This window comes from Canis lupus, chromosome 2, assembly GCF_003254725.2.
Source record: "Canis lupus dingo isolate Sandy chromosome 2, ASM325472v2, whole genome shotgun sequence".
In the NCBI taxonomy this organism is placed as follows: domain Eukaryota; kingdom Metazoa; phylum Chordata; class Mammalia; order Carnivora; family Canidae; genus Canis; species Canis lupus.
The window spans coordinates 1,715,629-1,738,760 of NC_064244.1; the positions used below are offsets into that span (position 1 = coordinate 1,715,629).

The window sequence follows — 23,132 nt, forward strand, 5'->3', positions numbered from 1 at the left end:
AGGACCCTACACATGAACTCGTTAGGCTGTGACAGGCCCAAGACTTGTCCAGACTATTCTTCCCCTCTTCTGAACTGACTCCATTCACCATGACCCAAATAAATCCTGTAGTTTCCCCACCTCTAGGCCTTTCCTATTGTTATTCCCCATCTATCTGAAATGTATTACATTTTCACAAGAACCACCCACCCAAAAGACCCAGCCCAACCCATTCTTCCATGAAGCTATCTTAGATCACATGAGGCAAAAGGTATCTCTGCCACATTTGATATCTTACAGCACATTCTTTTTGGTTTGATTTTAGCATCTACTTTTATAACTAATGCAGTACTTATGATACAGTGCCTTAAACGATAACATGTATACTTCTCATCTTTCACAATTAGAATTTCACGACCTATTCAAATTTAGTGACCTAGAATCAGAGGCCATATCTCATGTATCTTTGTAATAACTTGTGTATTTAATAAACTATTATGGTCCTCAGTATATGTTCAATATTATTTCTTAATTAATCAATGAAGATTTCAGTAAGCAAACTGACAATTCTCAAACCTACATTGCAAATTACCCACATATACCTGAAAAATAACAAGCAGGTTTTTTTTTAATTCCTACCTACTACTTGTCAAGTTTTATTCCTTTGCCTCAAAAAAATTGACCTTTAGAAATGCTTCCTAAGGAAATGCCTCCAAAGACATAAGAATATATTATTATTTAAGAGGTTTTTAAAAAGAAAGAAAAACCTAAAGGACAAAAATCTAAATTCTTAGATTCAATGCTACCATAATTAGTATTGTCATGAGCAATCTAAATAAGTTACAGAACTGATATACTTGCAGCAACTGGGTGGCTCAGTAGGTTAAGTGTCTGCCTTCAGCTCTGGGTTTTGGGATTGAGACCTCCGTTGGGCTCCCTGTTCAGCAGAGTCTGCTTCCACCCTTTCCCTCTGCCCCTCCCCTGCTTGTGCGCACGCTCTCTCTCTCTCTCTCTCTCTCCCTCTCCCTCTAATAAATAACAAAAATCTTTTAAAAAGTACAACCTGGGGCAGCCCTGGTGGCTTAGTGGTTTAACGCCACCTTTAGCCTGGGGTGTGATCCTGGAGACCTGGGATCGAGTCCCACGTAGGGCTCCCTGCATGGGGCCTGCTCCTCCCTCTGCCTGTGTCTCTGTATCTCTCATGAATAAATAAATAAAATCTTTTAAAAATAAAAATAATAAAATAAAAAGTACAACCTATAGTAATGTTAATTTACGTTAGATTATTTTGAATTATTAGAATTATTATTTTATAGTAAGAGAAAAAGAAAATTAGGAGGTCATAGTTATAGCATTACTCCAATTCAAAGGCTTGTTTGGAGGTTCTAGCAGGGGAGTGCAGCTACTCCTATACCCTTGACAGAATAGTCCTCCTCTATCAGGGAAGGTGGCCCTCTTCAGCCAAGGATAGCTTCAGGAGGGATGCACAAAGAGCAGTAAGGAGGGAAGGGGACACCAACCTAGCCAGCCAGCTCAGTCAAATCAACTATGGTGGTCAATGGAGTGACAGATGTCACAGCCAGATCGCCCCCACATCCTCCATGACCCCAAATTGAAAGGAATACACATCTAAGTCTATGTATACAAAATAAATGTATTTGAGAGATATGAACCAGTGAATAAACAGATGAAAAATACCTGTATTTTAGTAATCTCCCACCACATAAACTTGCTTTCTGACCCATAAACCTGTATTTTTTTTTTTTAATTTTTTAACAGATACATGTAGGGTAGGCCGCTTCAGGATGAAGCTGAACATCTCCTTCCCAGCTACTGGCTGCCAGAAACTCATTGAAGTGGATGATGAGCGCAAACTGCGTACCTTTTATGAGAAGCCTATGGCCACAGAAGTTGCTGCCGATGCTCTGGGCAAGGAATGGAAGGGTTACGTGGCGCGAATCAGTGGTGGCAATGACAAACAAGGCTCCCCCATGAAGCAGGGTGTCTTGACCCATGGCCGTGTCTGCCTGCTGCTGAGTAAGGGGCATTCCTGCTACGGACCCAGGAGGACGGGAGAGAGGAAGCGCAAATCTGTTCGGGGTTGCATTGTGGATGCCAATCTCAGTGTTCTCAATTTGGTTATTGTAAAAAAAGGGGAGAAGGATATTCCTGGACTCACTGATACTGCTGTGCCTCGTCGCCTGGGGCCCAAAAGAGCCAGCAGAATCCGAAATCTTTTGAATCTGTCAAAAGAAAACGATGTCCACCAGTATGTTGTTAGAAAGCCCCTAAACAAAGAAGGTAAGAAACCTAGAACCAAAGCACCCAAGATTCAGCGTCTTGTTACTCCACGTGTCCTCCAACACAAACGTCGGCGTATTGCTTTGAAGAAACAGCATACTAAGTAAAATAAGGAAGAGACTGCAGAATATGCTAAACTTTTGGCCAAGAGAATGAAGGAGGCCAAAGAAAAACGCCACGAACAGATTACCAAGAGACGGAGGCTGTCCTCTCTGAGAGCTTCTACCTCTGAGTCCAGTCAAAAATGAGATTTTCTAAGAGTGACAAAATAAATAAGATCAGACACCAAATAAATAAATAAATAAATAAATAAATAAATGTATCTACACATATCATTAGGGTGTTTTGTTCATATTAATATAAAGTAATAGTGTAAAATACTTTTAAAAAAGCATTGCTCTGCATGGTGGGATTATAGGTAATATTTTTCTATAGGCTTCTCTAAATTTTCTACAGTGAATATGCTGCTTCTGTAATCAAGGAAATAACAAATATTGTCTTTAAAAACAGAATCAGGGATCCCTGGGTGGCGCAGCGGTTTGGCGCCTGCCTTTGGCCCAGGGCGCGATCCTGGAGACCCGGGATCGAATCCCACGTCAGGCTCCCGGTGCATGGAGCCTGCTTCTCCCTCTGCCTAAGTCTCTGCCTCTCTCTCTCTCTCTCTCTCTCTCTCTCTCTCTCTGTGACTATCATAAATAAATTTAAAAAAAAAAATAAAAAATAAAAATAAAAAAATAAAAACAAAATCATTCATTTTGGTCTCATAAAGGTAAATACAATTTGACAGTTCAGCTTCTGGATCAATCTTATCCATATCACATTTAAGCTTAAATGGTAACACAGATTCACCAAAAATTAAGTATCAAAACACAGATCCTTCCAGCAACTCCATTTCTGGATATATACCCAAAAGAATTAAAAGCAAGGATCCAAGCAGACGTTTATACAGCCACATCTGCAGAAACATTACTCATGATAGTTAAAAGATGGAAGGAATCCAAATGTCCATCAACAGATGAGTACACAAAATGTGATATATACATATAATGGAATATTATTCCGCCTTAAAAAGGAATGAAATTCTGATAGATGCTATACCCTGACATTATGCTAAGTGAAATAATCCAATCATAAAAGACAGGTATTGTATATGGGGGTACATATATGAGATACTGGGAGCAGTCAGGCAGAAAGACAGAAAGCAAAAAGGTAGCCAGGGGAAGAAGACGGAGATGGAATTATTATTTAGTAAGTACAGAGTTTCAGTTTAGGAAAATGAGAAAGTTCTGGGGAATGACAGTGCTGATGCCTGTACAACAATGTCAATGTACCTAAATGGCTCTGAACTATACACTGAAAAATGGTTTTACGGTTATGTATAACTTTGCCACAATTAAAAACACACACACAGTTGTTTAAAATGACAACGTTTGCAGAAATCCAGTGACTCTGTATATATCATGGATAGCCTAACCTAGGATTTTCAAGCAAATGGCATCTATAATTTTTTTTTAAGATTTTATTTATTTGACAGAGAGCATAAGCAGGAGGAGTGGCAGGCAGAGGAGATGAAGAGGCAAGTTCCCCACCGAGCAGGGAGCCCAATGTGGAGCTGGATCCCAGGACCCTGAGATCGGGACCTGAAATGAAGGCAAACCTTAACCGACTGAGCCACCCAGGCACTCCAACATCCATGAATTTAGATTAGATGTGAAGAACAGAGTAGACAGAACAAAGGCTCTCAGAACAACCTTATACACATTCACATAATAGCTTATTACAGAATAGACCTCTATACAGGTGGGACAGGACAATGCGAAATACAATAGCCTGAAGGACAATTAGAGGCAATACAACTATTTTGTGTGGAGTTATCAATCACATCACAAAATGAAAGAGGTACAGAAGAATGCTCTGCCATGGTGCCCCAGACACCCTGCATTTATCCAAATAGTCCATGTAGACAAGATCTGAACCACAGTTGATATGACTTGGAGGAATATCTTACGATCCTCCTGTATCACGGGGGGGGGGGGGGGGGGGGGGGGGGGGGGGGGGTCTAAGGAGCCACTAAGAGGTTGTCTTAGTCCATCTATACTGCTATTAACAAAATATCACAAGTGGATAGCTTACAAACAACAGATATTTATGTCTAACAGTTCTGGAAGGTAGAAGTCGAAGATCAGGGTGCCAGCATGGTTGGGTGAGGGCCCTTTTCTGGGTTGCAGACTTCTGTGTCCTCACGTGGTAGAAGTGGCTAAGGATCTCTTTGGAGTCTCTTTTATTATAAGGTACTAATCCCAATCCTGAGGGCACCATCCTCAGAACTTAAGGTCCTCCCAAAAGCCCCACATTCCAATACTAGTGTTAAGATTGCAACACTGAACAGGGCAGGGAGGCAACATTCAGATTAGCCTCCCTGTCTCTCTGGTGGCTGCCATGAGACGGGTTCTCACTGCCTCCTGGGTTCTGGTGAAGTATGGGGCTCTCTGTACATTCCTCCACTCCGCACCAAATAGAGTTCCAAAATATAAACCCACTTAGCTGCAATCTAGACTTGGCTTCCTGGCAGTAGTGTATCCCATGACACATGCCAATACACTGGCCCCTCTTACTTCAGCATCACCCTGCTTGGTATGTTGGAAAAAGATTACAGGAAGCTGGCACCTTTCACTTATTCTTTTTTCTGTTTGTAGGTAATCAACCACCTAAATCTAAAAGTAATTTGTTTTTTCTTTACTGATAAAATTGGTCAGGCCTTGGCCTTGCCTTGTCTTACAGGTGTGAGTTCAACAAGAAGTAGTCACAAATGGCACCAAGTTCTTGAGACTACTGCTACAAACCAAATGGTAATCTTTACATGTAAGCGGGATAAAGCAGACAGTTGTTAAAATTCACCTTCTCAATTTCACTTGTTCTTATGTGCGGTATGTAGCCTTACCTTCCTGCACTAAACCCATCCTTAAGAGCAGATACAGGGGCGCCTGGGTGGCTCAGTGGTTGAGCATCTGCCTTTGGCTCAAGACGTGATCCCGGGGTCCTGGGATGGAGTCCTGTACCAGGCACCCTGCAGGAAGCCTGCTTCTCCCTCTGCCTGTGTCTCTGCCTCTCTCTCTCTGTCTCTCATGAATAAACAAAATCTTTAAAGAAAAAAAGAAAAATAAAGCAGAGACATGCTCTCTTCTACTTTCCTATATAATTTTATCAGCTCCAGATAGATAGCATTATGCATTGGCAGTACTCAGTAAGTATTGCTGACCACATGTCATTTAGTCCCTGAGCTACAAGCAGATAAGGTGCTACTCTTTGATTTCATAGAAACAACAAGCAAAATCATGACAGTTTAAAAAAAGAGAGATGTATTTAAGGTCACATTTTCAGGAATCATGATTTGCTACTGATACTATGTGATATTCTATAAGGAAAACATTACATCCATATTTTTTAAGAGGGAAGAAAATTTTTTTTCCCACACCAAGAGAAAAATGATTTCTACAAAGCAAAAATCCTGCCAGAAACTAAGGAAGTGCTCAGGAACAATTAGGACATATCTAAGGAATATAGTTTGGAAAGGAACCAGTTTAAAGAGGCTCCCACCACCAAATCTGGTGCTGGGACAAGTCCAGCAATAAAAAATAAGAAGAGATTACAACTCACCAAATAAGAATCCATGACTCCATACTGATTTTTATACAATGGGGAGAAGGAAGAGCTCTTCCTTACACTGCCTACCAAAAAACAGAGAAGGAACTAAAAAATTATTAATGGACATTACAACTAATGAGTGAAAGCTTGATAAGAAATAGAATACTTACATAGTCTCAATCTCCCCACAAATTACTTATTATTATTAATTAAAGCTACATTACACTGAAGAAACCTGAATGGTACCACTCCTCAACCAAACAAAAAAACATCACCAATGATGAGACAAACGGCATGTGCCTCTTCATGTATCACTTCTGTGGTATTCCTGCCAAAAATGTATATACAACCTGAACCTAATCAAGAAAAAACATCAGACAAACCCAAATTGAGTGATATTTTACAAAATAACTGGCCTGTGCCCTTTAAAAATGCCAAGGTTGTAAAACAAAAAGAAATGTTTACTAGCTGTAAAATGAATGCAGTATCTCTAGTTGTTCAAATATTTACTGAGCAACTACTATGTGTCAAGGACTGTTCTAGATAATGGGAATATTATGATGGGCAAGACACACACTGTCCCTATCCTCATGAGTTTATATTCTGGGGGAGACAGACAACAAATAGGCAAACAAAGTGAGGTAAGAAAATGATAGAACTGCCACAGTGATGAGAGTTCCTTTCCCTGAATTGTGTTTCTAGGGATAGACCCCCGAGGAGGTGACACAGGTTGCCCAAGAGCCAACAAGGTAGTTTTCTTTGGGAAGATCTTGCAAAGTAGAAGCTATAACAAGTGCACAAACCTTGGACCAGGACAAGCTTGGTAGTGTGACAAACATCAAGTAAGTCCTTGTGGCTGGAGTCGCTATATGAGAAAGGAGATTTATGTGGCAAGCAGGGACAGAATAAGGACTGTGAGCCATGAGGAGGAGTTTGTGCTTTACTCTAACTACAATAGGAGCCAAAGTAGGTTTTTACGCAGGGCAGTGACATGATCAACTCCACATCTGTTAAGGGGAAAGAGACAGGATTAGAAGAAAGAACAGCCTGAAGAGAGTAAAGCAAAAGAAGCAATTAATAATAATAAGCCAGAGAACTTGCTCCATCTTCCCAGAGATTCCTGCAACTGCAATACAGAGTCTTTTTTCCTCTACCAGATTCTAACAGGAAATAGCAGCACTATTACCAAATCTAAATCTACAATAATGGTGTATTATGTGAGTAATACATTAGGATAAATAATTGGAGTAGATTTTTCCAGAGCAGCACCACCCAGCAAACCTTACTGAACCCAAGTTAAGTGGACCCTGCCATAACCAGAATCACTCTTCTGGTCTCCACATCCGCCCTGCCCCAGTGGCACTTGCCTTGCTTCCCCCATTCATATATACCACCAGCTTCCCCACTCAGAGACTTCTGAGAGCTGTTAAGAGAGCTATCTACCACACAGCAATTCCCAGACAACTATGTCAGTCTCAACTTTTAATCAACAAAACAATGCTTTAACATATATAAAGGTTAGCATTTACCACATACTTAATCTGCTTTAATTGCTGCTACTACTGGACGGCTCAAATCAAACTCTAAGGACAAAACTCAAAACTAATCTCCTGATTAATCTACAAAGCAAAAAGAAAATTACTCCCAGGAAAGGCCTTCGGTGTCTATCTTCATAATACAAAATATTTTACAGCTGGGCAGCCCGGATGGCTCAGCGGTTTAGCACCGCCTTTGGTCCTGGAGACCAGGGATCGAGTCCCATGTTGGGCTCCCTGCATGGGGCCTGCTTCTCCCCCTGCCTGTGTCTCTGCTTCTTTCTCTCTGTGTGTCTCTCATGAATAAATAAATAAAATCTTTAAAAAAATATATTTTACAGCTATGTCAAAGTATGTACTATTTTTAAATGCTATGGAAGTAAATATGCAAAAATGTCAATAAAAATCTTTGCTTCTTTATAATTTATTTAAATCAATTAGATTGATTTAAAGCATGGTTTATGTGAAGACACTAAATGGGCAGTTTTAGAACAGAAGAGAAAATGCTAATTTCAAGTTACATAAACTGCTAAAAAAAAAAATCTAAGATAGGAAAGTTGACAGATGTTCACAGTATTAGAATGTTTTGTAAAAAAATAGATAAATCTGAAATTTATAAGGGGCAAGTTCAAAAAGAAAGAGAAATAAATTGTAATTTTATTCAAAACTTACTGATCTTCTAGCTTTCGAGTTAACAAAAGTCTCAAAAACATTTCTGTTAATTTCTTAATATAAACAATCATGTTTTTCTGCTAAGGTTGGTCTTGTCAAAAATGAACTCCCCGCGGAGTTTTACCTAAATTAATTCATCTTAGGTCTACTATTTTGGGAGTATATTGGGAATGTCTTAGGAAAACCAAAACATGTATTTTAAAAACAAAATATGAGGGATCCCTGGGTGGCGCAGCGGTTTGGCGCCTGCCTTTGGCCCAGGGCGTGATCCTGGAGACCCGGGATCGAATCCCACATCGGGATCCCGGTGCATGGAGCCTGCTTCTCCCTCTGCCTGTGTCTCTGCGCCTCTCTCTCTGTGACTATCATAAATAAATTAATTAATTTAAAAAAATAAAAATAAAAAAAATAAAAAATAAAAACAAAATATGAGAAAATTACTTCTGTCCTTCACTGGGCTTCCCCCAACCATTTACTATCCTCTCCAACCTCACCCCTTGTATTCATTCCCCACAACAAACAATGGTAAGTCTTCCTGTCCATACTCAACCTTGACCTTGACCATGTCATAGATGAGTCTTCCTGTCCATACTCAACCTTGACCTTCACCATGTCATAGATGACTGGACACCTTTCACAGGGGGAGCCATCCTATCAACTAATTTAAGTGAACTCAATCCTTTCTCTTAGGAAATCGGAACAGAGCTTCTAGTCAGTCTTTTGCAGACCTAGAATTGAAGACATTGAGGTAGCCATTTGCTACCGTGTATAGAGGAAGAAAAGAAGCTATTTTATAATAAAGATTCACAGAAAAATAAATAAACATAGAGAAAGATAAGATCAATTAAAACTGACAAGAGAATTTAAAAGTAAAATATTGAAAGAAATAGCTGCCTCAGTTCCTACAAGCTATCTAACTCCCAATTCCAAGTAAGACTCAGGTATGTTCTGCGCCATTGCCTTCTATAAAAATATTCTCATACACTTCCAATAATACTTCCCTCCCCGGTTCCTCACCCAAATCAGTTTTAGGGGACTTCTGCTACAACCAAAAGAAGTTTTAATTAATGCTTGTGGTAAGGAGCCTCCAATACAGTCCCTAAAGTATCTCTAGGTATTCACATTCTTGTGTAACACCATTCCCTTGAATGTAGGTTGGATTTTAGGGATTTAATTCTAACAAGCAAGCAATGATGGAATATTACTTCCAAACTTGGATCATAAAACAGCTGTGTCTTCTATCTTGCAGGTCTCTCATGCTTTCTTTCACAACACTTGCTCTGAGGGGAGGCAGCTACCACGTTGTCACTAGTTGTGTGATGCTAAGGAGCAATCCCTCTTAGCACAACTGCTGTATCTGTAAAGTGAGGATCTCTATGGTACTTGATTGTATGAATGTTCTAGGATTCTATAAAGGCTATTTTCTCATACTCAACAAAAGCAATATACTGCTTTCACAGGTCTGAAAACATCTATTCTCTCTCCCACATTATACCTTTGAGTAATCATTTTACAAAATCCAGAATGTATGCAAAATACACAAAACTGGTCTCCACATCCATCAACTATGAAATCTTTTAGAATCAATGTCTTCTTAATGTGCATAATTCATTACATAAGATGTTTGGGAATTAAGCCACCAACAAGTTCCACATTCCTTACTGACTTCAGAATTAACCTATGTGCCAATCCACCCTGGCACCTTTCAAAAACAGTTTCCTTCTGCCTGCAGCACACTTCCTGCCTCTTCCCCACTCCCATCCCTCTTGCCCTTGCCATAGCCTTCTCTGACCACATCTCCTCATCAACCAGGACAGAGGTAATCACTCTGGCTTCCCTTCTATCTCTGTATACTGCAATCATCCATTTGCATATCTGTCTCCCCTTAAAAGATTATTAGGACCTTAAGGGCAAGGTCCAAGTTATATTGATCTTGCATTCCCAGCATCCAGTGGGGAACATGGAACTTAGTACTTGGAGGAACTTTTTGTTTGTTGACCAAATGAAGAACTGAACCTTAAACTCCTGCGGGGGTGGGAGGCAATCAAATTCTCACACTTCTTAAAAATGGCCCCTCTGCAGAGCCAGCATACCTATGGGACTGACCACAGTAGCCATGACTCTGAGCCTCATTGCAGGCACCAAATTCCCCCCTAAAGTGTTAGAAAATAAGCATCTCTCAGCCAAGACTTGCCTACTGAATTCCATTTTCTCTCCAACATCTTCTCTGTGGTTGAAGAGAACACATTCTAGAATCATTTCCACATAAGGGGTTTACCACTTACTAAAATGTTAATTTAAAAGGAAAGGAAAAAAAATAAAAAATAAAAAATAAATAAAAGGAAAGGAATTCCTGTAACTTCTCTGCTTGCCTAGGCCCTTACAGTAATAGCATTCTGCTTAATACAATCTCTTTATCTACAGCGAGAAATCCAAATGAAAACCTGTCACCACTTCTGGACTCTGGGAAAAAAATAGTAATAATAATTTTGTGCTCAGTTTTCAGCCACCTCACACATTGATCCCACCATCAGGATTAACAGTTATTTTCAAATAAAAAATCAACAGCAAGAGACAAGTATTCTAGATAAAAAAATGGAATAAAAAAAGTGAAATAAAGGCCAAAACATTATATACCAAGCATCTTATAACAGTACTGAAAATAAGATGAATTATTTAGACAGTCAGAAACAAACAACACAGCTAACTTAGATCTCTGTGATCATTCCCATCACAAGCTGGCTAAACTGAAACACCAAACTGTACAATGAGAAATGGCTCCAAAAACTGTTAAGCTAAAGACATTAAAAGCAGCATTGGTCTTTATTAAGAGAATATAATTTCCATTCATTATAAATACCCCTTTACTCACAATACCTTAATAATGAGCTAGTTACCCGTTCACCAAAAGAGGTCCTCTAAAGGCACCTAACAAGAAGCATTTTTGTTCATCTTGTTCCAATGCTTTTATATGCTTAAAATGAAAATATCTTAAATATTCTATAACCATAATTTTCTGTTGCAGATTTATGCCCCTGGTCCCCATGCTAAGAGCCCTTATGTAAGTAGTACAAAATATGTTTTGTCCTATTTTCATTTCGTGCAAACAGGCTTTGTATACATTTGCATTTGAAAACCAAATGAAAGAACTCAATACATTTAACTTGGGTAAGGCTAGACCTTCCCTGAGAGACTTCATTTCACAGCAACAGGCATATACACTAGGGTTGCTCAAACTTTAGATTCACCCTTAAAACAATACCTAATGTCACTTTGGAGAATACAAAAAGAAAAGAGAGAATATAACCAAGGTCTAGCTGTTTCTGCATGGCTTAATATGATCTAATGAGTTTATCTTCCATATCCCTTCCAGGTGTGCCAAATGAACTAGAAGCGGTTCCTTCTTATGACTCCCAATAATGCTACTAAATGGTTCTGCAGACACTGACATGACAGCCCCAGAAATAGTCACAGCACCGAGGACTTGGTCTTCCCATCATTCTCCCAGGAGCCTTTTCTTTTTTTTTTTTTTTATAAATATTTTATTTTTTTAAAGATTTATTTATTTATTTATGCGAGAGAGAGAGAGGCAGAGACACAGGCAGAGGGAGAAGCAGGCTCCATGCAAGGAGCCTGATGTGGGACTCGACCCCGGGTCTCCAGGATCACACCCTGGGCTGCAGGCGGCGCTAAACCGCTGCGCCACCGGGGCTGCCCCCAGGAGCCTTTTCAATCTCAGACTAATGGCTCCAGCAACCCAGTTTCCCTCTGTGTTTTCTAACAAGGGTGCTGAAAACCACCTCTCTAAATGAATAGCTGTACTTTTATAATGATAACGTTTCCTAACAAATAATATGTGCTATATGGACACAGAAGGGCTTGACTATACATTTTCAAACCTCAGGCTTTTGGAAAATATCTTCAACTTCATGAATCACTTCCAGGGGTGCCTGGATGGCTCAGTCGGTTGGTTGAGCGTCTGCCTTCAGCTCAGGTCCTGATCCTGGGGGTCCTGGGATGGAGTCCCGCACTGGGATCCCTGCTCAGTGGGGAGTCTGCTTCTCCTTCTGCCCACCACTTATGCATGCTCTCTCTCTCTAATAAACAAAATCTTTTTTAAAAAAAAATTTTTCAAGTCACTTCCGTTTGTATCTTTACACTTTTATATCTAAGGGACTGACATTTTGAGTTCAAATATTTTTAGAGGAAATGTCTGTCAGGAATACAGCACCACCACATTTTTTGGAGCATTTTTCCTCTAGATAAGCTACAAATCAAGAGTTGAATCTTCAACCTCTATTTCAAGAAGCCAATACCACCATTTCCTTATTCCAGCAGAAGTGTCCTCAGGTAAAGAAAGTGACTCCTGAAATCAAATAATTGAAATAGGTACCTCCCTAAATATGTTTCCTTAAAAGTATAACAATGCAACACAGATGCAACCAAGAGGTTTTTTCCCCCAAAGGTTTCTAAGATGTTCTTAAGTATCAGACAGCTGAATCAAACACCCATTCTGTTCACCTCAGGAGGCCACGTCGTCAAGCTGTTGGTTGAAATTTCAAAAGGTCCACAAAAATACTAAATTGTACTGAACATTTGTCAAACCCAGCCAAAGCTACTGCAGAAAACACAGTCAGATCAAAGAATTACAGCTTCTAACAGGCATTCCATTTTTATATTCCTCATCAAAACAGATTCTCAAAAGGAAAGTCTACTGTTAGTACTATAAAATATGAAAACCCACACACAGAACTAGCTGATTTTTAAAACTGAGTAAAAAATAAAAACTGTTGGCTAAAAGAAGAAAAATTTACCATACCTTTTTGTGTATTACACTAAAAAGAAAGAGAAAGAGAAACTAGAGGAAGAAGAAAAGAAAAGAAGAGAAATCATAAAGGAAGAAAATTAAGTGATTTTTTAAATTCATTTTTGAATTCAAGTAAAGAATTTACACACCTTCTGGTACACACAGAAAGCTATCCTAACCAGCCATTGTTAGATTTGCAAGCAATGTCTTTCCTGTCCATCTTAGAACAGGATGCTAGTTCTAATGAGTTCAAATGAACAATGCAACCCTTTGCAAAGCTGGGGGAAGAGGGCAGAGCATAGATCACATCAAGTCCAGATCACCCCTTGGAGCTGTGCAGCATAGAGTCTATGAAGTTCTACACCCACCCCATCCCCACCCCCTGCCTGAATGTGTCAAAGCCAGGGACACAGCAAACCATTTCGAAGTTGCTTTACTGTTTCCTTTTCACCTTGAATTCAATGGTTCTCAGGAGAAGTAGAAGGAGAGTTGCCTCCTTAGGGAAATTATATTTGGCAATGCAAGGAGACATGTTTGGTGTCACGACTGGGGATAGGAAGATGCTACCAGCATCTACTGAGTAAATGCAGTGATGCTGCTAAATATCTTACAATGGACAGGACAGCCCTCACCACCAACAAAGAATTATCCTGTCCAAAATATCAATGCCAAGGTTGAGAAACTCTGATATAGCTTAAGAACTCCTGCTTTACTGAAAGGGTTCCTGAATTTTACACTAAGAAGCTAGGCTCAGTGAACATACTTTCACACGTAAATATGACTAAACAAGATAAAACCCATTTATGAATGTTACTGTGAGGATTAAAAAACTAAAAATTATATAGGCAATTTATAGACTGTCCTTCTCTACTGGACATCAATACTACAGTTTGACACCATATTTCGAATCATGTTCATTAGAGCCAGATACAGACAGAAAAGGGAAAAGCATTCATCTGATGCCTTGAACTATCAACATTCCATGCCCAAAGTGAATACACAGATCTAATCTGAGAACAATGGAGACTGGGGGGCAAGGACAAGGCTGCATTAAGCCATGCCTACGTGGAGGTAGCTGGCTGCCATCTAGCAGACTAATGTCACACTTACCTACTGACATGAGCCCCTTGCTTTCAAATTTTCACTTCAGCCAAACAAACACTCCTTCCCACAATTCCTTTCATTCTTTCCTTCTAGTCCTATCACAGTGTTGTCTTATAAATACCCAGGCACAGTAATAAATTTCATTTTCAAAAAACTCAACAAATGTTCTCTCAAAAATACTTATTAGTTAAATGAAAGAAGAAAATATTGTCTGGATATCAAGTTTTCTGGTTTCATGTCAGAATTCCTCTCCCAGCAGAACATCTCTCTCAATTCTGAAAGTCACTGCCATGCTTACTATCCATCTCAAATCATTCTCAACGATGCAGAGGCACCCAAACATCACCCAATATAAAAGCAACCAATCCACTTCTGATGCCTATTTCTTACGTCTCAGGGCCTTGCTAGGCTATTACAAGGCATGCTGTGCTGTCTTGCACCTGGGTCCCATCTTAACGATGCTGCCACAGTTCCTCCCCACCTCCTCTGCTCATATACTTCACTTCCAACACCCAGAGGCTGCCAACAGCTTCCTAACTTGAGTTACCAAGTAACCCTCCTACTGCTCTACAAACAGCCAAGCGTGCTCAAAGAGCTTGCATGGTGCTTAAGATACATGGCCTGTCAGAAAAAAACCATCTTCCACTGAAGCAAATGGTTTGCAAAGCAAGAATATGTTTCCCATCTCTTAAATTTATCCCTAAGTGGTTAATACTTAAAAGTCACACATTTGAATACCGGCTTTGCTAGGCTTCCTCTGCACTTCCTACAAAATCAAAGAAATGGAAAAAAAATCAGACATTAGATTTATTTTATATAGAAAAGGATCAAATATATGCTCAAGTTAAAGTGAATAAACGATCTGTATCTCTTCAGTAACATCAACTTTAGTTTTCAGGAGGCAGAAGGTGATCTCTAATGCTATATAAACCCTGTTTACCCATGCTTTTCAAGCAAAACTACACATTAAAATAACAGTCCATCACTTACACATAGCTGGAGGCTGTGGGAAAATAAAATTACCCATATAAACTTCCAAAAGTAATCCTCACTGTAAATAAAGTAATCTCTGATGAATTTGTAAGTTTGAAATTTTTGAAACTGAATTAAACATGGCATCACAACTTCATTTCTCAACCTGGACTTTGACTAGGTACACAGAAGCCCTAAAACCTACTCTTTTAAGCAACTATACAAAGTCTGGATCCAGGGATCCCTGGGTGGCACAGCGGTTTGGTGCCTGCCTTTGGCCCAGGGCACGATCCTGGAGACCCGGGATCGAATCCCACGTCGGGCTCCCGGTGCATGGAGCCTGCTTCTCCCTCTGCCTGTGTCTCTGCCTCTCTCTCTCTCTCTCTCTCTCTCTCTATCATAAATAAATAAAAATTTATTAAAAAAAAAAAAGTCTGGATCCATACCTAAAAGCCAGAGATAAAGGATAATTATGATTACACTTAATGGAATAGATGTATTCAATTAATATCCTTAAAAACTGTAAATTCATTAATGGACAGAATACTAAATTTTGAGTGAAATCTTTTCTTGAGAGACAAAAAACAGATGTTTTAACCCATCCATGCATGCACTAATTCCTCTGATTAATGGTAAATTTGCAGTGAAACAAAGAGTTTACCAAATATAATCAAAATACTTTTAATAACTTCTTTTTCCCTTTTGCCCACCAAGAACAGAAGCAACCATTCACAGGAAAGAATCTGTTTATAAAATGTTTTAAACACATCCACGGGCTTGCAACACACAGCTATATTACATATGAACTCTCATGCAGGGTATTTCCTATACTTCCTCCTTAAAGCCAGAAGGTCTATAATCAGAGGTGTCCAAAATAGAAGTGACTTGCATTTCATCATCCAACTAAGATTTTCTACAAGGCTCACAAAGCAAACTGGCAAGGATGCAATTGCAGTTGCTAACAATTATCTTTAGTGTACTCCAGCTGTACTTTTCTCAGTGCCAAAAGCCAGCTGACATGTCTACAGATGCTAGTAAAGCTATGCTGAGCATGGAACCCACAATTATCATACCCAATGAAGCCCCGCTATATCCCAAGTAGGGAGTAAAGATCACAAAGTGATGACCCAGGAATTAAAATTATATGTAGTAGGTAATGTGGCTATAGATTATTGTTAACCAACTTAACAATAATTTTTTATCAAAGTAGTATAACTATGGGAAAGTAGACACTTAGCCCAGAAATGTTAGCATCGTCCAAACATTTTATTTTTTTTAATTTATTTTTTATTGGTGTTCAATTTACTAACATACAGAATAACCCCCAGTGCCCGTCACGCATTCACTCCCACCCCCCGCCCTCCTCCCCTCGTCCAAACATTTTAGAACTCTTTTATTACTTCCTATGTTCAATTTTTTGGCCATACTAAAAAAACAAATCAAAAATAAAAGTTCCTTAAAATAAAAAATAAAAAAATAAAAGTTCTTGACAAAATCAAAACTAATATATAAAATGTCAATATTCTGACAAAGGTGAAGAAAAAAAGACTTCAAGGTTTTCCAATCCAGTATTTTAAAGCAACCTTCCTGGCAAGGTAACAGAGATGTCCAGAGTGTAGTAGTCTGTAGCTAACCAACCCCTGAGATGATCTCTTTTCTCAAATTCACCAAGACTTTCCAGGCAAAATCTTGTTGATCTGAAGTATCTGTCAATTTGTGTGTCAACCCTCAATTGAAGCTTTGAAATATCCCTTTCCTCCAAGAGGCAGACAGCAAAAAGAGGCACTAGAAGAAGTAAAAGAGCCATAGAAAACAACTACAAACAGCATAAATGACCCAAGAAAAGGAAAGGAAAAGTGGGTTAGAGCTCTCTGCAATTGTGAATCTAGCTAGACTTTCTGGAAAGAAATGGCTACAAACAGCCAATAACCTGTTTTGGGCTATTTGAGCTCATTTTTCAGTGCATGAATTCCCCTTTACTTAAAGCAGTATTTTAATACAATAAATTTATGCCTTAAAACCTTCTCTGAAGAATTAAAAAAAAAAAAAAAAAAAAAGCACCCTTCCTTCAGCCTTCACTTAAGGATACATATTACCATTCCTAGGAACTTCCTTCCCATGACACAGTCAGCGGACCAGCTGGGTGGGCTCCATTCCCTCCAGGAGTACCACTGCTCACTATATGACGCCATGGTGTGACTCTGAAGAGATGCAACCCAGAAGACCAGTAAATGTTTGAAAGAGTCGTATTCCTATTCCAACTTCTACTGCCAGCAAGCTTCCCATTCAAGGTCATACAGCTCTATATAACCTCATCCTACCCACTTTAAAATTCCAGTTATCCTTCTGGCACCATCTTATGAACACTCACTACACTGATGTCTTTGTTAGGATGAGCCCCTCAGGCTTCTAGTTTCTCTGCTTATGGAAAGTTCAAACACAGTTGCTGCAGATCTTGGAACACAATATTTCATGCAAGAACATCAACATGAGTACTGTGTTCATAATAACATACATTCATCGAGTACTTTCTGGTTTATTAAGCATTTTAACCTCATTTTGTTTTTTATGTTAGGTACCTCAGGGTATAAGGCTAAGCAGTAATTTTAAGCACATTCTTCTCAAGCAGCGAGGAAAGTGAGGCTCAGCAAGATGGAGGTCCCATAGTAAAGGCAGAGCCATGTCTGGGACATGTGTCTCCTGGTTATTGGGCTCCTGCTCTTTGTCCTCTACACACTTCACAGAGCCAGAGGCACATTCTAAGAAGACCCTGTCCTGGATTTATCCTTATTGAGCCCTACCTCATTCTTCAGGAGACACAGGGCAGAACAATGTTGAGTCTCAGAGCACAGAGAAGAAACGGTTTCTGACCAAGACTCCCAGCAACAAACTACTCAATGTTCCAAGATGATGCAAAATGTGGCAGGGAACATGAACTCTCTCCTTCCTTCCAACTACAAGCTGAAAATGATACTGAATGCATGATATCAACTACTATGGACTCACCCCTGCTGCCTATATGTTGACTCATGAAAGGATTCATCCTTTGAAGTATGACAAGCATGATATCATCAAGAGCACTCTTGTGAAAAATACCAAATGCTGCTTCCTGAAAGTAAGCCCAATATGACATACTTGGAGCTACATCCCTGACCTGGTGTGACTAAAACAGAATTTCAATGCCACTCACATGTCTTACACCTTGTTATTTCTTTCCTTTTGGTTCTACCCCTTCCTAGATAGGAATGAATTCAATGTTTGTGTTAACTTCAGCCAGAAATGTGAAAGTAATTTATCTCCTTAAGATAATAAAGACACTCCACTTTGTAGAAAAGGGTGAGAAAATCTACCATTCTACAAAATTATTTAATCTTTGCCTCTTTCAAAAAGCAGGCAGAAAAGTAAAAATCCTAATCACAAAGTATTGCTAGCTCAAAGCATACAGACGATGAATGAATGTTTTAAAGCAAAGTGGACACGGGCCAGGCACAAGGACAGGGGTCAGTTTCTAGACCCAGGTCATTCCCTAACTAGCTGTTACAGGGCCGTTGAGATGTGGAGCTCTCGCAAGTAATAGCAGATTGAATCCTAACCCTGACACTAACTAGCTATGAGACCGTGAGCAAATTTCTTAACCATTCAGTCTCAATTTTCTCCCCTGTAAAATAGGAAGAATGATATAAAGATTAAAAGAGATAACACAGGTCAAGTAATTAGCATAGCACTTGGGCCAAAGTTAGCACACAGTAAATTCTACTACCCTTGTCCATGCTCTGCATGAACTGGGCAGGAAACTGTACCTCTCCAAGATTCAGTTTACTTATCTGTAAAATGAGGGGGAGAGTAAATGACTCCGAGACTAAACTAGAAAGGAAAATAACTAAGTAAAGGTTGTGGATTCCTCATCAGTGCTTTGGAGAATGGTCCCCTCTGCAAACCTTTAACATGCACCTCTCCAATCTGCCTAATACATGTCAGTCCATGCTCAGTCAGAGTGTCTCCACAAATCTTGCAGGCAGTGCAGCTAATATATCTTAGTATGGAATGAAAATCCACAGATAGAGTTTTGCCCATCAGGCTGGAAATGGTCAGTGGGTCTGAGACACAAGAAGAAATCCAAAGAGATGAGGCTGCATATACCCAAAGAAACCAAGATCAGTCATTTAAGCTAATAAAATAACGTGCTTAGATTATAAATTGCTTCTTTCTCCCCCAACTCTTGTAACAGTGAGTGCATTTTTTTCTAGCTACCCTTCCCAGACCTAGGATAAGCCCCTTAGGCTTCTAGTTTCTCTGACTATAGGAAGTTAAAACACTAATTGCTGTATATCCTAGAACGTTTCACATTTAATAAAGAAAATCACCAAGAGTGGCTAAATTACCTATGTTGCAATATGCATATGTGTATGCATATTTATGCATATGCATAAACATTGCATATGTTTATTAGTACTTTTTGGTCTATAAAGCATTTTGGCCTCATTTTGATCTTTAAGGATGTAAGGCCACAGCTAAAGCCATTCATCTGAACAGATAAGGAAAAAAAAAACTAAATATATCACATTGTTAAACAGACTACCATTAGCCATGGTTTATTTCAGGTTAGTTTTTTTTTTTTTCTTTTGTTATGCTTTATAACCTTTAAACTTCATTTTCAGGATTTCACCCTACCTGCTACCTCCCAGGTTAAAACACAAACAAAACCAAAAAGTTTCATATCCACTCTACTTTCATTATTACAAGTCTTGGTCTTTCTCTACTTCCCTCCTGCTTTTCTCATGCAATAAATACACATGATGGTACTTTGACTCCAACATCCTTAAGTTGTTGGCTTCACTCATTCATTCAAATACAGAGCGTCTTCAGGGTAAAAGGCACTTAGGTTACAACAGCAAACAAAAATGTTCTATTGAAATTTACATAGTAGTAGATAAAAATAGTTATTATATATGTATATACTTACAATGTATATTACAGATGATTTCTAAGAAAGAAACAGTACTTCAGAGAACGTATACTAGAACTGCTGATGAGGTAATAGGAGAGATGTTAAAGGAGGTGGTGAGGAAGGCCTCACTGAAAAGAAGGAGGCATGAACCAAGACTGTAAGCAGTCAAGAGAGTTAGACAAGAGGAAACAAAGAAAAATATTCCAGGCAAAGGGACAGAACAAAGTCCTTGGGGTGACAGCATGTCAGGTGTATTCAAGGAACAGCACTGAAGGATAGATGCCAGTGTACCTAGAGTGAGCTAACGAGTTGAGTGAAGAAAGCAGGCAGCTCACACAGAGCTCTGAAGTCCATTGTAATGACTCCATCCATGGTAAAAGTCCATTGTAAAGCTTTTACTTGGTATGAAATAAGGAGTCACTGCAGTTTTACAGCAGAGGAGTCACATGTTAAAAGTTTTTAAAAGGATCTCTCCATGGCTGCTATGCTGAGAACGGACTGTAGTGGGCAAAGGTAGAAGCAGGGAGATCAGTTAGGTGGCTTAGCTCAGATGAGCAGCAGGAGAGGTTTAAGTGGTTAGATTCTGGATGTATTTTGAAGGTTGAGAGCCATTCTTTCCTAGCAGATTGGATACAGGATGATGGAGAAACTGGGTTGTCAGAGAGAACAGCTGATCTACACAGGATGAAATTGCCGGCAATTATTTTGAGACAAACTAGATGTTACAGGCATTCTCTCCTGATTCACTTAGTCTCAATTAATCTTAAATTCTCTTTAAGTCCACCCCTTTGTCTCTCCTCCTACAGAAATAATCTTTTTTTTTTTTTTTTTTTTTATTTATGATAGTCACACAGAGAGAGAGAGAGAGAGGCAGAGACACAGGCAGAGGGAGGAGCAGGCTCCATGCACCGGGAGCCCGATGTGGGACTCGATCCCGGGTCTCCAGGATCGCGCCCTGGGCCAAAGGCAGGCGCCAAACCGCTGCGCCACCCAGGGATCCCCTAGAAATAATCTAATCGGGGAAGACCAGTCTATTGAAGATAGATGTTTCTTTTCAGAGAAACTGTGGCTAAGACTGCAAGGACACACACTTTACCCTAGAAAGCAACCCCAGGACTAATTAATGTTTGATAGCTAATCAAGCAACAATGGGAAGTTTCTATGTGTCAATTACTGACCATATGACTTTGGGCAAGTCATTTCTCCTCTCTCTGCCTCACTTTTTGTCTTAAAGAAAGGACAATATTATCCTAGGGTTATTGTGAATACTAACAAGCAGAGCAGCATCTGGCACAAAGTAAACAATATCTAAGGGCTGCAAGCATTACTACCACTGTCGTTAAGTCTTTTTGTTATTTCTCAATCCCAGAATAATTTTATAAGAAATACCTAGGGAGTTAGTTGATGAGTCCCATATACATTTCCAAAAACATGAATTACCTAACACCACAAAGTACTTTGTACTTTGAGTACAAAGACAGGACAAGTTGCTGGTAGGTGTCATAGAAACCTAACTGCCCTAACTGCCCTGACTCAGTCACTGAAACACTATAGGACAAATATTACCCATTGTGTTTTGAGCAGGGAAAACATAAATTCAAACCTTATGCCTCTGTGATTTTAAGAAACTGACCTATCACAGAAGCCCCATGAACTCCTCTGAATCTTCAATTCTATCTGTCTGAGATGTCTTTAGGAATAAAGATGGTACTTGAGCACTTCAGGTGTTATATACTAGAATAAAGAATGCTTCAGTAGTAGTTTTTAAATGTTTACTAATCATCTATCAATATAATTCAGAAGTTAAAATCTATACCTATATGCTATTTCTATATGCTATTTAACTTAAATCTGTTCTCTTCTCCCAGCTTGATACTGAATGAATTTCTATGGAAAATGTCCCTGAACAACAGACTTATCCAGCCAGGGATTCTCAATCCTACCTATATCTTCGAATTACCTGGAGAGCTTTAAACATACTAACACCAAGGCCCAGTCCTAGATTTCTGGTGTAATTGAAACCAATGTTGAGAAACATATATAGGTAAATCCTATAAGTATTATTTATTGAATTTGGCAGAGAAAATATCGTTTAAATAGTAGATTAGGGGATGCCTGTGTGGCTCAATGGTTGAGCGTCTGCCTTTGGCTCGGGCATGATGGCAGGGTCCTGGGATGGAGTCCCACATTGGGTTCCATGCAGGGAGCCTGCTTCTCCCTCTGCCTATGTCTCTGCCTCTCTCTGTCTCCCATGAATGAATGAGTAGATAAATAAATAAATGTGAATTAGTATTTCGGTTTAAACTAACATCATCAGGGCAGCCCGGGTGGCTCAGCAGTTTAGCGGCGCCTTCAGCCCAGGGCGTGATCCTGGAGACCCGGGATCGAGTTCTGAGTCGAGCTCCCTGCATGGAGCCTGCTTCTCCCTCTGCCTGTGTCTCTGCCTCTCTCTCTCTCTCTCTCTCTCTCTCTCTCTCTCTCTCCTCTCTGTGTATTCTCATGAATAAACAAATAAAATCTTTTTTTAAAAATAAATAAATAAACTAACATCATCATATGAACTAAGTTCTGGAGCAAGAGGACAGTACAAGCCTAGATTAGAAATCTTTTTAACATGTGCGAGAGTGTCTTAAACTATCCTGAAATTCCAAAACCAGATTTGGTGGTCCTCTGAAGTTTTCTCAAAACTACTTGAGACCAAATCTTAGATTTCTTTCAAATGAAAGAACACACAATACTATTCTCTTTTTGTCTAGCAAAATCCTTCTAAGACGTAGTGCCAGGGGATCCCTGGGTGGCGCAGCGGTTTGGCGCCTGCCTTTGGCCCAGGGTGCGATCCTGGAGACCCGGGATCGAATCCCACATCGGGCTCCCGGTGCATGGAGCCTGCTTCTCCCTCTGCCTATGTCTCTGCCTCTCTCTCTCTCTCTGTGTGTGACTATCATAAATAAATAAAAATTAAAAAAAAAAAATCCTTTAAGACGTAGTGCCAAATACCTGGTTATAATTACTTTTTTTCCTCTCATTTCCTTACTATAGTCAGTAATAGCATGCAGCTTGGCTCTAAGAAATGTACATCTTCCTTTTGTATTTTTTAAATTTGTATTTAAAACATAAAGCTTCCTCCCAATATTAGTGCACAGCATGGAGAAATTATTTCCAAATGTTT

The 23,132-nt window shown here is 39.5% G+C and overlaps 2 protein-coding genes across 10 annotated transcripts in view; one reads left to right on the forward strand and one right to left on the reverse strand.

Annotated features, from left to right (window-relative positions):
* CCNY (cyclin Y) overlaps positions 1-23,132 on the reverse strand; it is a 335,524-nt gene that overhangs the window by 211,391 nt on the left and 101,001 nt on the right. The gene's annotated exons all lie outside the window — the stretch shown is intronic.
* On the forward strand, positions 1,294-11,134 carry LOC118354148 (40S ribosomal protein S6-like). The gene has a single exon (XM_035714062.2). The coding sequence runs from the start codon at positions 1,785-1,787 to the stop codon at positions 2,385-2,387; it is 603 nt and encodes a 200-aa protein (XP_035569955.1). The 5' UTR covers positions 1,294-1,784; the 3' UTR covers positions 2,388-11,134.